The sequence below is a fragment of the Nerophis ophidion genome, linkage group LG20, assembly GCF_033978795.1.
Source record: "Nerophis ophidion isolate RoL-2023_Sa linkage group LG20, RoL_Noph_v1.0, whole genome shotgun sequence".
NCBI classification, from domain to species: domain Eukaryota; kingdom Metazoa; phylum Chordata; class Actinopteri; order Syngnathiformes; family Syngnathidae; genus Nerophis; species Nerophis ophidion.
Window position 1 is genome coordinate 24,007,524 of NC_084630.1, and position 14,292 is coordinate 24,021,815.

Sequence of the window (14,292 nt, forward strand, 5' to 3'; positions counted from 1 at the left end):
TAAAAACTACAACATGGCTGAGGGTAGAAGACGCTATCAAAGGTCTGAGGCACGTAAATAAGACTGCCAGCAAAACATAACATCCTGAAGAGACAGTCAGAAAGCGACTTGAAAACGATGTGTAAAACATCATCTGTGCAACATTTTGACCAAAGAACCACCATTACATGTTACGTAAAACACAAGGAAGTATTTTAAAAGTAGAAAAAAAGGCTAAATGTTCCACATTACATACATACTGCCATAAAAAGCAAGGTCCCCTTTGCAAATTGACAGTTTTTTATGGCATGTTTACTTTTCACACAAGGTGCTGATGCTATGACAGGGGTGGTTTTTACATAATGTAATAAAAAAAGCAAAAAATTTGATTTAAAAATTTAGATTAAAAAAAAGTTATAAAAAGACATATCAAAACGTGGAGACTAATTGTATTGTTATTTATATCAAAATATCTAATTTTGTTCAATACACTACATCTGTTTTTTTTCTGTTTTGTAGCAGTTATGCCTAAATATTACTAGAAGACCTGCTTGTGTAAATAAACTAACGTCATGTTAAGTCCTAGTAATAAATATTGTGATTGTTAATCAAACCCGTTGTATTTCCGTTGTCCAGTTTCATAAAAGATACTGAAAGATTGGTTGTTGTTGTGCAGGAAAGTGCTTTATTTGACATGAATGACAACATTACAGTGTCTTTGATGAGATTTGTTAGCATCAAGAAAATATCCTTCATTGTATGAATAAATCTCTCATAGGCTCAAATGCATAAAGTGAATATTGACATCGCTAGAAAACGTTGCTGAACACATAAAAACTGCAGACGTTAATAGTAAATATCCTTTTTTCCATTTGTGTCACGATCACAGCAGCACGGAACTCGTTATGTCAATCAAATATGTTACTTAGCCATGCACCAGTAAGCCCAACTTTGCCTTTCATGGATTCATGTTTAATTTGTGGACCCCTCAGGTGTAAAGATGTACTCCGGTCTTTTCTTCTCTAAATATCCCAAGTGTGAGGTAGCACTAACCTCTTGGTGATGATAAATGGTAATTTTATAGATTGTATGTTTAATCTTATGACACCTTGGTTTGATTAGCATTTGTTAGTGCCTTGTTTTAATTGCATTGCAAATTGACACAGTTTTAAAAATTGATGTAGACAAAGAATAACTGGCTGACTTTTGCCAAAGTGATTTTTCACACAACTTTGTCTCACATTTCAGAATCAGAAATACTTTATTAATACCCGAGGGGAAATTATTTTTTAGCTCGCCAGCAAGGTACAAGCTAACACTCTTAGCGACGTTGAAACCACATCCTCCATTTGCAAACATCATGTCTCCTGCTTTCAATGCTGGCGTATCACAGATATAAAAGCCATAAAAAAAACAGGTCCGCTTTGCAAAATAAGCAATGTATTCAAGTTGTTAACAAGAATAGGAGGAAATGTTCCCACACTTTCAACCTTATCACTGCAAATGGCACCACGGAGCTGCTTCCGCCCTAAAAAATACGAGTAATGACGTCACGACTACTGCTGACGTCGACTAAGCAATGCACCTCTACTTGAAATACACTACTTTTTCAATTTTAACACACGAGCAGAGGTGGGTAGTAACGCGCTACATTTACTCCGTTACATCTACTTGAGTAACTTTTGGGATAAATTGTACTTCTAAGATTAGTTTTTATGCAACATACTTTTACTTGAGTATATTTATAGAGAAGAAACGCTACTTTTACTCCGCTCCATTTATCTGCAATCAGGTCGCTACTCGCTACTTTTTTTTAATCGATCTGTTAATGCACGCTTTGATTGTTTTGATTTTGTCAGACACGCATTCAAAGTAGGAACTACGCATGCTTGCGTTTCACCAATCACATGCAGTCACTGGTGACGTTGGACCAGTCAAACAGAGTCAGATGGTCACGTGACCGTCACACGTAGAGCCCGACATGTTGAAAAACTTATTGGGGTGTTACCATTTAGTGGTCAACTGTACGGAATATGTACTGTACTGTGCGATCTACTAATAAAAGTTTCAATCAATCAACCAATCAATCAAAAGTGTAAAGGAAAAAAGACACTTTATTTCAACCGTACTTCCCGTCAAAAGCCTAAAGACCGATCGCACAGTTCCTGTCTTCAAAATAAAAGTCCTGCTACATCGCGCCTGCGTTAACAAAATAAGAGTCTACGAAAGCCAGCGCAAACAAGCTAGCAAGCTACGGAGTTTGCCGCCAATGTATTTCTTGTAAAGTGTATAAAAACGAATATTGAAGCTGGACAGATAAGATGCCAAAAACCAACGACTTTCATGATGTATTAGACAGGAAGGAGGAACTTTTTTTCTCCTTCATTTGAAAACCGGGACGTTATCAGCACTATACTGTCTGATTCCAATCAATGCAAGTCATCAGAATCAGGTAATACTTATAATCTTGTCTTCATTAAAGACAGGAATCTATATGTTAAACATGCATGTATATTCATTAAAACACCTTTAACATGTGAACAAAAAAGGCAAAATAAATTAATATAAATGATATACTGTATAAATAAAGGTATATGTATATATATATATATATATATATATATATGATATGTGTGTATGTATATGTATATATGAGGTAGATCACCTCGACTTGGTCATTTATTAAGTAATTGATTAACGTTGAAAAACTTATTGGGGTGTTACCATTTAGTGGTCAATTGTACGGAATATGTACTGTACTGCAATCTACTAATACAAGTTTCAATCAATCAATCAATGAATGCCCACCGAGCCTATGGTGCTGTTAAGTTATTGTGGCTCAATTTGCCTTAATTTTTTTTTATTTTAATGTATTATTATTTAATATATAATATTGTTTTAGTTGCTTAAGAGATATTCCTGGCTCTGAATTTGCTCATTGCTATTTTTATGTTTTTGTGCATTATTTGTTGCTGGAATCATTAAACGAACAGGTTACTCATCAGTTACTCGGTACTTGAGGAGTTTTTTCACAACATACTTTTTACTTTTACTCAAGTAAATATTTGGGTGACTACTCCTTACTTTTACTTGAGTAATAAATCTCTAAAGTAACAGTACTCTAACTTGAGTACAATTTCTGGCTACTCTACCCACTTCTGCACACGAGGTATATTTGCACACAGCATTGGTATTGCCTAAATCAGGGGTGTCAAACTCATTTTAGCCAGGGGCCGCATGGAGGAAAAATCTATTCCCAAGTGGGCTGGAATGGTAAAATCATGGCATGATAACTTAAAAGTAAAGACAACAACAGGTTGTTTTGTTTTGCTTTGGCCAAAAATAGAATAAGCACATGCTGAAAAAACGTGCAAATCACAAATAACCTTCTGGACGAAACTCTTCGAGTTTGTTTAAAATTCTGAGGGAATTGGTGCAGTTTTAAAAACACAATGAGCTTAGACTTGGTCTCAATGTATCTACAAAGCCAAATTAAACTTTAAGTCACAGTCTTTTTGGGATTGAAAAAAAAAAAAACCACGACATGTACACTCTTCGAGGTATCAATCAGGTGCAAACTCAACAAACCGTGAGAAACGAATGTAAGAACTATTCAAAAGGGTCAAGTTTTCTTGTTTTTGACAAAGACAATATGGGGGAGTAAGGGTGCCAAAAAACGATGTGTTTGAAGTAGAAGACACAGGTTTTAAGTTTCATTTGGGTCGAGGGAGAGGAGCCGCAGCCACGCTTTACTTTGTAATGTAACTCTTGCTTGTTCTGCCAGAATTGCTATTGTGACATCCAGTGGACACATTTAGAACAGCAGTTTCTTTCATTCATTCTAAAAAAAAAAAAAAAAAAATGCAGCTCATTTTAATACTTGGCAAACTCATCAAGTGGGCCGGATAAAACCTGTTTGCGGGCCGTAAGTTTGACACCCCTGGCCTAAATTGTACTGGTATCAGTAAGAAAAGCCATGGTATCTAAACATAAGTGAACACACCTTCAGATCTGCTCTTTGCCGCACCACCTCCTTTAGCACTCCCATCAGAATATCTGTGGCCAGTGTTCGCTCGTGGGCCTCGTCCAGAATAATCACTCCATAGCGCTCCAGAAGTGGGTCGTTCATGGCCTCTCTTAGCAACATACCGTCTGTCATGTACCTGTAGGGGAGAGGTGAGACTGTGGGTCCGATAGGATGTTGGTGAAGATCATTTTCACATACTTCAGTATTGTTTTGGCGGAGCTACAATCTTCAAATCGGATGGAGTAGCCCACTTCCTGTCCGAGCATGACATCCATTTCATCCGCCACTCTTTGAGCCACACTCATGGCTGCCACTCTCCTTGGCTGAGTACAGGCCACGGCCCTCTTAGGACCAGGCAGGCTCTTCACCATGTCCACACACCACTGTGGGATCTGCAGGCAAAGGCAAAAGTCAAGTCAGTTTGAAGTTACATTTAAAACAAGGATGCCGTTTCCCTACCTGTGTCGTCTTCCCAGAGCCCGTCTCTCCCACGAGGACAAAGCTTTGATGGCGCGTGATGATATCGCCAAAGCGTTCCTTATACTCCCACACGGGAAGCTGTAACCTTTTCTTCAGGATTTCATAGTAGCGTGGCGTGTGCGGCAGGTTGGTGAAGGGATTGATCTGTTGCTGCATGGCCATCTGCTTCAGCTGCGGCATGGCGAGGACGGCCGGCTGCGTGATTTTGGCCGGCAAGCTTGAAGGCTTCACGTCTCTTTCGCGGTCTCTGTCCCGGTCACGATCGCGGTCCCTGTCTCGGTCCCTGTCCCGAGAATGATCCCCACGGTCTCGGTCCGAGTCTCTGTCACGCCTGTCAGTTTAAAAAAGAAAGGCATTCAATATTTTTGGATGTTCTACTGCAATATTACAACATATTCTGAAACTAAATTCTGTTTGGTTTAGTTACTTTACGGCCTTCCTGTTAATTATATACTTGATATAGTATAATTAAAGTATCCATTTAAGAGTATAAAGATCTGGTATCAGCAGTATCGATATTTCAGTATGGCCCTCTATTTTGCTTTTTATTTGAACCCTTTCACCGTATTACTTTTGCACTATCTTGTTTATCTTATACATTGTTTATCTTCTTTGTATGTTTTTGCTCTATGCTTAACCTGCAAAGCATCCATCTATCCATTTTCTACCCAAATTGTTGTAAACGTGCTGTATAAATAAAGTTGCCTTGCGTTGCCCCGAGATTGTCTGAATTTTGCCACTTCAAGTCTTGTGGAGCGAATAAAAAAAGCTGTTATGACAGTGTTTTATTTCTTAAAAACATTGGGAGATAGATGTTTAATTTTATTTTGAACAGGCATTAATTTACAATCTGATCACATATTGTATTGTTGGGAAGAAAAAAAAACATGACGTCTATTTAAAAAAAAACATATGAGTTGTATTTTTTCTTTTTAAACACACTTTATTAAAAAAAGAAAAAAAAATCAGGTTGTTGGTTAATTTTATTTTGAACATACATGTAGAATTTGATCACATAATTTTTTTTATTAAAAAAAGCCACAAGGTTGTTTTTTTTGTTAACATACCAAAAGGTTGTGTCATTTTAATTAGAAAAAAAAACACCACAAAGTTGGTTATTTTTATTTAAAAAACACAATAAGTTGTATTTTTATTTTAATATACACCAGCAGTTTGTTAAAAAAATAAATCTAGAAAAAAACACCAGGAGTTTGTGTTTAAAAAAAAAAACACCAGGAGTTGTATTTAAAAAACAACAACAAAAAAACACAAACCAGGTTTTCTTATAAAAAGAGCACCAAGAGTTGTTTCTTAAATCTAAAATAAACACCATTGGGTTGAATTTTTGAATTTGAGTGTGAATGTTGCCTGTCTGTCTGTATTGGCCCTGCTTTGAAGTGGCGACTTGTCCAGGGTGTACACCGCCTTCCGCCCGATTGTAGCTGAGATAGGCTCCAACACCCCCCGCGACCACAAAAGGGACAAGAGGTAGACTTTTTAATGAAAAAAACACACTAAAAGGTTGTTTTTTTTCTTACATTTTGAAAACAAAGAGTGGTTTTGTTGAAATAAAAAATGTTTTATTTTATTTAAAACAGGTAGGCTTTGTTGTTTTTTATTTAAGAATAAACAAACATCAGGCTGTTGTTTTTTTTTTAAATAAAAAAAAAACGCCTGTCAGTTAAAAAAAAAAAAAAAAGGCATTCAACATTTTTGGATGTTCTGTTGCAATATTACAACCAATTTTGAAAGCAAATTCTGGTTGGTTTAGTTACTTTACAGCGTTCCGGTTAATTATATACTTGATATCGTACAATTAGAGTATCGAGTTAAGAGTACAAAGATCTGGCATCAGCTGTATGGATATTTCAGTATGGCCCCGTGATCGTCTGAAATTTGCCACTTCAAGTGTTGTGGAAGGAATAAAAACAGATGTTATGACAACAGTGTTTTATTTCTATAAAACACTGGGAGATAGATGTTTACTTTTATTTTGAACATGCATTCATTTACAATATGATCACATATTGTTTATTGGGGGAAAAAAACATGACATTGTTGTCCATTAAAAAAATCCACGTGAGTTTTTTTTTTGTTTTGTTTTTTAAACACACTGGAGGTTGTGCTTATTAAAACAACACCAGGAGTTAAGTTTTTTTATTAACAACAACAACAACAAAAAACAGGAGGTAGATGTTTAATTTTAGTTTGAACACACAGTTACAATATGATCACAATTGTTTTTAAATAAAAAAAACACCAAAAGGTTGTGTTAAGTAGAATACGTCCATCCATCCATTTTCTACTGCTTATTCCCTTTCGGGGTCGCGGGGGGCGCTGGCACCTATCTCAGCTACAATCGGGCGTAAGGCAGGGTACACCCTGGACAAGTCGCCACCTCATCGCAGGGCCAACACAGATAGACAGACAACATTCACACTCACATTCACACACTAGGGCCAATTTAGTGTTGCCAATCAACCTATCCCCAGGTGCATGTCTTTGGAAGTGGGAGGAAGCCGGAGTACCCGGAGGGAATCCACGCATTCACGGGGAGAACATGCAAACTCCACACAGAAAGATCCCGAGCCTGGTTTTGGTCACTATATTTAAAAAATACACAATATATTTTTTTTTTAAATAATTGCCAGCAGGTTGTTAAAAAAAATCAATCTAAGAAGAAAAAAAAAACACCAGGAGTTTGAGTTCTAAAAAAAACTAAACAGGAGTTGTATTTAAAAATCAACAACAGAAAAACAGGTTGTTTTCTCATTAAAAGAGCACCAAAACTTGTTTATTTAATTTAAAATAAACACCATTAGGTTGAGTGTGTGAAGAATGTGAGTGTGAATGTTGTTTGTGTTGGTCCTGTGATGAGGTGGCGACTTGTCCGACTTCAGCTGAGATAGGCTCTAGCTACCCCCCGCCACGCCAAAAGGGAAAAGCGGTAGGAAATGGATGGATGGAGGTTGAGTTTTTAAATGGAAAAAAATACCAAAAGGTCGTTTTTTTTTTCTTAAATTTAGAAAACATTACAAAGTTGTTTTATTAAAGAAAAAAAAGGTTGTTTTTGTTTGTTTAAAAACAAGTAGGTTTTGTTTGTTTTTCGAAAAAACAAACATCAGGTTGTTGTTGTTTTTTTATTTAAAAAAAATGCCAGTCAGTTTAAAAAATAAAGGCATTCAACATTTTTGGAGCAATATAACAACCAGAATATGTATTAAAGCAGGGGTGTCAAACTCAAATACAGAGTGAGCCAAAATTAAAAACTGAACAAAGCCGCAGACCGAAGTTGAACAAATTAACATTTTAATAGGGACCCAAACAAGTTTTTCATTGAATATTGAACAAGCATGGCTAATGTAACTTTATAGTGACATGCAAAATTGAGTTTCAAATAACAATAACAATAATAATTAAAAAATATCAATGGCATATCAAATCTAATTTAAATGAAGATGTAATGCCTCTTTTGAATTTGCAGCCTTCTGAGGTAAATATTAACATTAACTTTTTACACAGGCTAATAAATTTGAAAATAAAATAATGAATAAATCAACCATTCAGTCCTTTTTACTGCTCAGTTAATTTCGGGGTTCGGGTGGGCGGGGTTGAGGGGGGCGGGGTTTGTTGGGGTGTGTATATTGTAGAAGTCCGGAAGAGTTAGTGCTGCAAGGGTTTCTGGGTATTTGTTCTGTTGTGTTACGGTGCAGATGTTCCCCCGAAATGTGTTGGTCATTCTTGTTTGGTGTGAGTTCACAGTGTGGCGCATATTTGTAACAGTGTTAAAGTTGTTTATACGGCCACCCTCAGTGAGACCTGTATGTCATTGATCAAGTACGCCTTGCATTTACTTACATGTGTGTAGAACCCACATATATTATGTGACTGGGCCGGCACGCTGTTTGTGAGGAGGGAAAACGGACTTGACGACAGGTTGTAGGGGATGCTAAAGGCAGTGTCTTTAAGGCACACCCCCAATAATGTTGTCCGGGTGGAATTCGGGAGAATGGTTGCACCGGGAGATTTTCGGGAGGGGCACTGAAATTTGAGTCTCTCGGGAAATCGGTGCATGCCGTGTTATACAGCGGCGGGCCAGCTCTAATGTTAATTTGATATTGCTCCAAGGGCCAAATAAAATTACACGGAGGGCCAAATTTGGCCCGCGGGCCAGAGTTTGACACCTATGGATTAAAGGTAGATATTAGGGCTGCGAATCTTTGGGTGTCCGACTATTTGGTTCAATATAGATTCTTGCGGTCGCGATTTCATTATATATCGATTTTTTCGATTCAACATGATTCTCGATTCAAAAACGATATTTTTCCGATTCAAAAGGATTCTGTATTCATTCAATACATAGGATTTCAGCAGGATCTACCCCAGTCTACTGACATGCTGGCAGAGTGGTAGATTTAAACAAAAAAAAAGCTTTTATAATTGTAAAGGACAATGTTTTATCAACTGATTGCAATAATGTAAATTTGTTTTAACTATTAAACTAAGCAAAAATATTACTTATTTTATCTTTGTGAAAACATTGGACACAGTGTTTTGTCAAGCTTATGAGATGCGATGCAAGTGTAAGCCACTGTGACACTATTGTTCTTTTTTTTATTTTTATAAATCTCTAATTATAATGTCAATGAGGGATTTTTAATCACTGCTATGCTGAAATTATAACTAATATTAATGCTGTTGTTGATAATCATTTTTGTTTCACTACTTTTGGTTTGTTTTGTGTAGTGTTAGTGTCTCCTCTCAATTGCTCTGTTCTGAGTGTTGCTGGGTCAGGTTTGGTTTTGGAATTGGATTGCATTGTTATGGTATTGCTGTGTAGTGGTTTGTTGGATTGATTAAAAAAAATAATAATAATAATAATATTTTTTTTAAAATCGATTTTTTTAAAAATGAGAATGATTCTGAATCACACAACGTGAGAATCGCAATTCGTATTCGAATCCATTTTTCCCACACCTCTAGTAAATTGATGGTGAAGTCTCCAATGTGACCTATGACCTCGCACATGTATGACAACATCCATCCATCCATTTTATACCGCTTGTCCCACATGGGCATATATAAACTGCGGTTGCCCGTACACGACATGGAAGCTATTAGCAAAATGTCAGCATTATTAGGATGTGCTGAATACACGAATATTAATGAATAATTTATAAATGAGACTTAGTTGGAAAGCAAACATCGCGTAGATTGTGTTAGCATGCTAGCTAGCTGGCTAGCACGCTAGCTTCCACGCACGTGCCCGCCTCATAAGGCGCTGCTAGCTGCTGCTAAAGAGGAGTATTTGCCGACATTATATTTCAATGTTTGCGTCGGCGGCTCCCGCCTGATCTTGCAGCCGCCATCCTGGCCGCTAATGTGGGCTACATTGTCTCCGTTTGAAAAGCCTCTTAGCTCACTAGCAGCGGCGTGCACGAGCGGAAGTGATATATAATCCTAGCCTGGCGCCACACTCACCCTTCAGACCTCTTTTTGCTGGAGTAGTCATCTCCCAGGTCCAGGCGGTGTCTTTTGGACATCTTTAGGACAAAATGTCGCCTCTTTTGCTGATAACGGCGGCCGCTAACTCACCGGCTTGGTTTCCGGATTATGGCTTCACTCGTTTTACATTTCCTCGCAGAGTCTCGTGAACGCGCATTAGCGCCCCCTGGTGTCCGGGAGTCGACACTACGCCGACACCACAGATAATTGGCAGTGTTTTTCAACCTTTTCTGAGCCAATGCACATTTTATTTATTGGAAAAATGCGGAGGAACAGCACCGACAGAAATCATTAAACAATGAAACTCAGCAGCCAATATTCAGTTCAGTTCAGTTCAGTTTATTTTCAGTCAAACAAAAACATATTCAAACATGGATCACGATTCAAACATGACTGAAACAGGCGGAAGCAAAAAAGCTTATATGCCCGACATAATTTTTTTTACATTCAATTAAGTTACCTTTTCTAATAATTTTGTAATACAAAAAGAAATATAGTCATTCAGCATTTAGATTTAAGTTGCCCTTTAACAAATAATACAGAAATATGTACTTACACACATGCACTTTTTTGTAAATAGATAAACATACATACCTTCTAAATACAACATTTAACCAAACAAACATACATTTCTAGTTCACATAACCTTTTAAAATACATTGTGACATGTTCTTTTTTAAATTAAATACTGAGTCACTCATTTTTATTTCTTTACCAACAGAATTCCACAAATTAACACCGAGAACAGATAAACATCTACGTTTAACAACTAATCTTGCTTTTGGTAAAATAAACATAGATTCATCTCTTAGATTGTATTTGCTGGTCTGTAGAGAGAAGTATTTTTGAATTCCATCTGGAAGAGTATTTATTTTGCTTTGAACATTATCTGTGTTATTTTATAATAAACAATATCTTGAAATGTCATAAGTTTTGATTTAACAACTAATGGATGGGTATGGTTATAATATCCAGCTTTGTTTATTAGCCGTACAGCTTTTTTTTTGCAGCAAAACAATATCATTAATTATGGTTTTAAAAGTGGTTCCCCAGATTTCTACACAGTATGTCATGTATGGAAGCATCAAAGTATAATAAATTGTTAACAAAGAATTATAATTAAGTAATTCTTTAGTTTTATACAAAACACCAAGTGTTAACAATAACAAGTCGTTGTGGCAATTCAGAATCAGAATCAGAATCAGAATCAGAAAAGTTTTTATTGCCGTTGTTTGAGAACGGGTTCACAAACTAGGAATTTTACCTGGCGCAATCCTGCAACATAAAAGACATACAACACAGAATAGAATAAAATGAGCTGTAACTGTGCTATCAGATCCTGTTATTGTTCACCTGTCTGATGCCCGAGGGGAAAAAACTGTTTAGATGGCGGGATGAGGTGTGGATCTGGATCAGGGGTCGGGAACCTTTTTGGCTGAGAGAGCCATACAAGCCAAATATTTAAAAAAATATTTCCGTGAGAGCCATGTAATATTTTTTTAAAGACTGAATACAACTAAATGCGTGCATTTTTAAATAAGATCAACATTTTTGGAGTATAATAAGTCTCTTATTCTTTTTAATAACATTGTAATTCTGAAGCTAACCGACAATAAATAAACTACTTCTTACAATTAATCCGACTTCTTGAACAGGTGCGGTAGAAACCGGATGGATGGATTAAAATGCATGAGAATGATTTATATTTTGAACATTATTTTTGACACTGTGATTACCAGCGTAATTATTCATTACTTACCGTGTTAAGCAATGTCAGCTAAGATTTATCTGAGAGCCAGATGCAGTCATCAAAAGAGCCACATCTGGCTCTAGAGCCATAGGTTCCCTACCCCTGGTCTGGATGGACCGTAGTCTCCTGCCTGAGGGAAGAGGGGAGAATATTTTGTGTCCAGGGTGAGAAAAGTCAGCTGTGATCCCACCCACACGTCTCCCGGTCCTGGAGGTGTGGGAGTTTGCAGTCAATCACCTTCTCAGCAGCACGTACCATGCGCTGCAATCGATGCTTGTGGCGCCGGGGAACCACACAGTGATGGAGGAGGTGAGGATGGACTCCATGATGACTGAGAATTGTTGGATATGACGCTAAAGCAGGGGTGTCAAACGTACAGCCCGCAGGCCTGCGAACAGGTTTTAGCCGGCCGGCAGGATGAGTTTGCTAAGTATACAAATTAACCTGAAATTTTTGAATGAAAGAAACAGCTCTTCATGTGTCTACTGGATGTTGCCATAGCAATTCTTTGTATCTCTGTAGATCAGAGGTCGGCATCCTGCGGCTCTTGAATCACTCTGATGTGGCTCAGCTGCATACTTGCCGACCCCCCCATTTTACCGGGAGGTTTTCCAAATTTCATCGCCTCTCCCAGAAATCTCCCCAGGATAACATTCTCAGATTTTCACCCGGACAACAATATTGAGGCCGTCCCGTGATGGCAATGCCTTAAACATCCTCTCGACCATGTCGTAGAGTCCGCTTTAATACTATCCATCCATCCATTTTCTACTGCTTATTCCCTTTCGGAGTCGCGGGGGGCGCTGGCGCCTATCTCAGCTACAATCGGGCGGAAGGCAGGGTACACCCTGGACAAGTCGCCACCTCATCGCAGGGCCAACACAGATAGACAGACAACATTCACACTCACATTCACACACTAGGGCCAATTTAGTGTTGCCAATCAACCTATCCCCAGGTGCATGTCTTTGGAGGTGGGAGGAAGCCGGAGTACCCGGAGGGAACCCACGCATTCACGGGGAGAACATGCAAACTCCACACAGAAAGATCCCGAGCCTGGATTTGAACCCAGGACTGCAGGACCTTCGTATTGTGAGGCAGACGCACTAACCCCTCTGCCACCGTGAAGCCTCCGCTTTAATACTATGCTATCTAAATGCCGGCCACATCTAGTGTGCGGCTGCTGAGTCAACGCACAAGCAACTGCAAGGCATAGTTGTTCAACAGGGGATGGCGTGGCGCAGTGGGAGAGTGGCCGTGCGCAACCCGAGGGTCACTGGTTCAAATCCCACCTAGAACCAACCTCGTCACGTCCGTTGTGTCCTGAGCAAGACACTTCACCCTTGCTCCTGATGGGTGCTGGTTGGCGCCTTGCATGGCAGCTCCCTCCATCAGTGTGTGAATGTGTGTGTGAATGGGTAAATGTGGAAGTAGTGTCAAAGCGCTTTGAGTACCTTGAAGGTAGAAAAGCGCTATACACGTACAACCCATTTATCATTTATCATAACAACCATATAGGTTACACTGAGGGTTGTGATATAAACAACTTTAGCACTCTTACTAATATGCACCACACTGTGAACCCACACCAAACAAAAATGACAAACACATTTCGGGAGAATATCCGCACTGTAACACATTATAAACGCAACATAACAAATACCCAGAATCCCATGCATCCCTAATTCTTCCGGGCTCCATTATACACCCCCACTACCACCACACCCCCCACCCTCTCCGTGCGTCGGTTAAGGTGGGAGGGTTGGGGGGGCGGGTTTATATATTGCATTCTATTTTAGTTACTTTATTGAGTTTACAACCCTCTTGTGCTGTATTGTACTGTTTTTGTACTATTTTTGTACTTATTTTGATAGATTGATTGATACTTTTATTAGTAGATTGCACAGTTCAGTACATATTCCGTATAATTGACCACTAAATGGTAACACCCGAATAAGTTTTTCAACTTGTTTAAGTCGGGGTCCACGTTAATCAATTCATGGTACAAATATATACTATCAGCATAATACAGTCATCACACAGGTTAATCATCATAGTATATACATTGAATTATTTACATTATTTACAATCCGGTGGGTGGGATGAGGAGCTTTGGTTGATATCAGTACTTCAGTCATCAACAATTGCATCAACAGAGAAATGTGGACATTGAAACAGTGTAGGTCTTATTTAGTAGGATATGTACAGCCATCAGAGAACATAGTGAGTTCAGATAGCATAAGAACAAGTACAGTATATAAATTAGAAGTAAATTTGATTATTTACATTAGGTTGTTTATAATCCGGGGAGATGGGATGTGAATGGAGGAGGGTATTAGTAAAGTGTTGAAGTTGCCTGGAGGTGTTGTTTTACAGCGGTTGATTATTATTATTCCTCAATTGTTTGTAAATGTTGCAATTTATAAATAAAAGTTCATAAAATAAAACAAAAAAGTAAATAAATAAATAAAAACTTTAAAAAAAAAAACCTAAGTCGCATGACCAACCCCTGGCGCTGTTTTGTACTGTTTTAGTACATATTTTGATTATT

At 38.1% G+C, this 14,292-nt stretch overlaps 1 protein-coding gene across 2 annotated transcripts in view; it reads right to left on the minus strand.

The window, feature by feature from the left end:
• LOC133538894 (ATP-dependent RNA helicase DHX15) overlaps window positions 1–10,173 on the minus strand; it is a 27,595-nt gene extending 17,422 nt beyond the window's left edge. The window contains exons 1-4 of one of the 2 annotated variants that reach the window (XM_061880780.1): window positions 9,977–10,173; window positions 4,466–4,817; window positions 4,205–4,398; window positions 3,983–4,142 (exon numbers count right to left, since the gene is read on the minus strand). In XM_061880780.1, coding sequence (XP_061736764.1) covers window positions 3,983–4,142; window positions 4,205–4,398; window positions 4,466–4,817; window positions 9,977–10,029 — 759 coding nt within the window. In that variant the 5' untranslated portion in view covers window positions 10,030–10,173. Of the gene's footprint in view, window positions 1–3,982; window positions 4,143–4,204; window positions 4,399–4,465; window positions 4,818–9,967 lie in introns of both variants that reach the window. The other variant, XM_061880779.1, reaches the window with a different exon arrangement.
• Window positions 10,174–14,292: the final 4,119 nt, after the last annotated feature.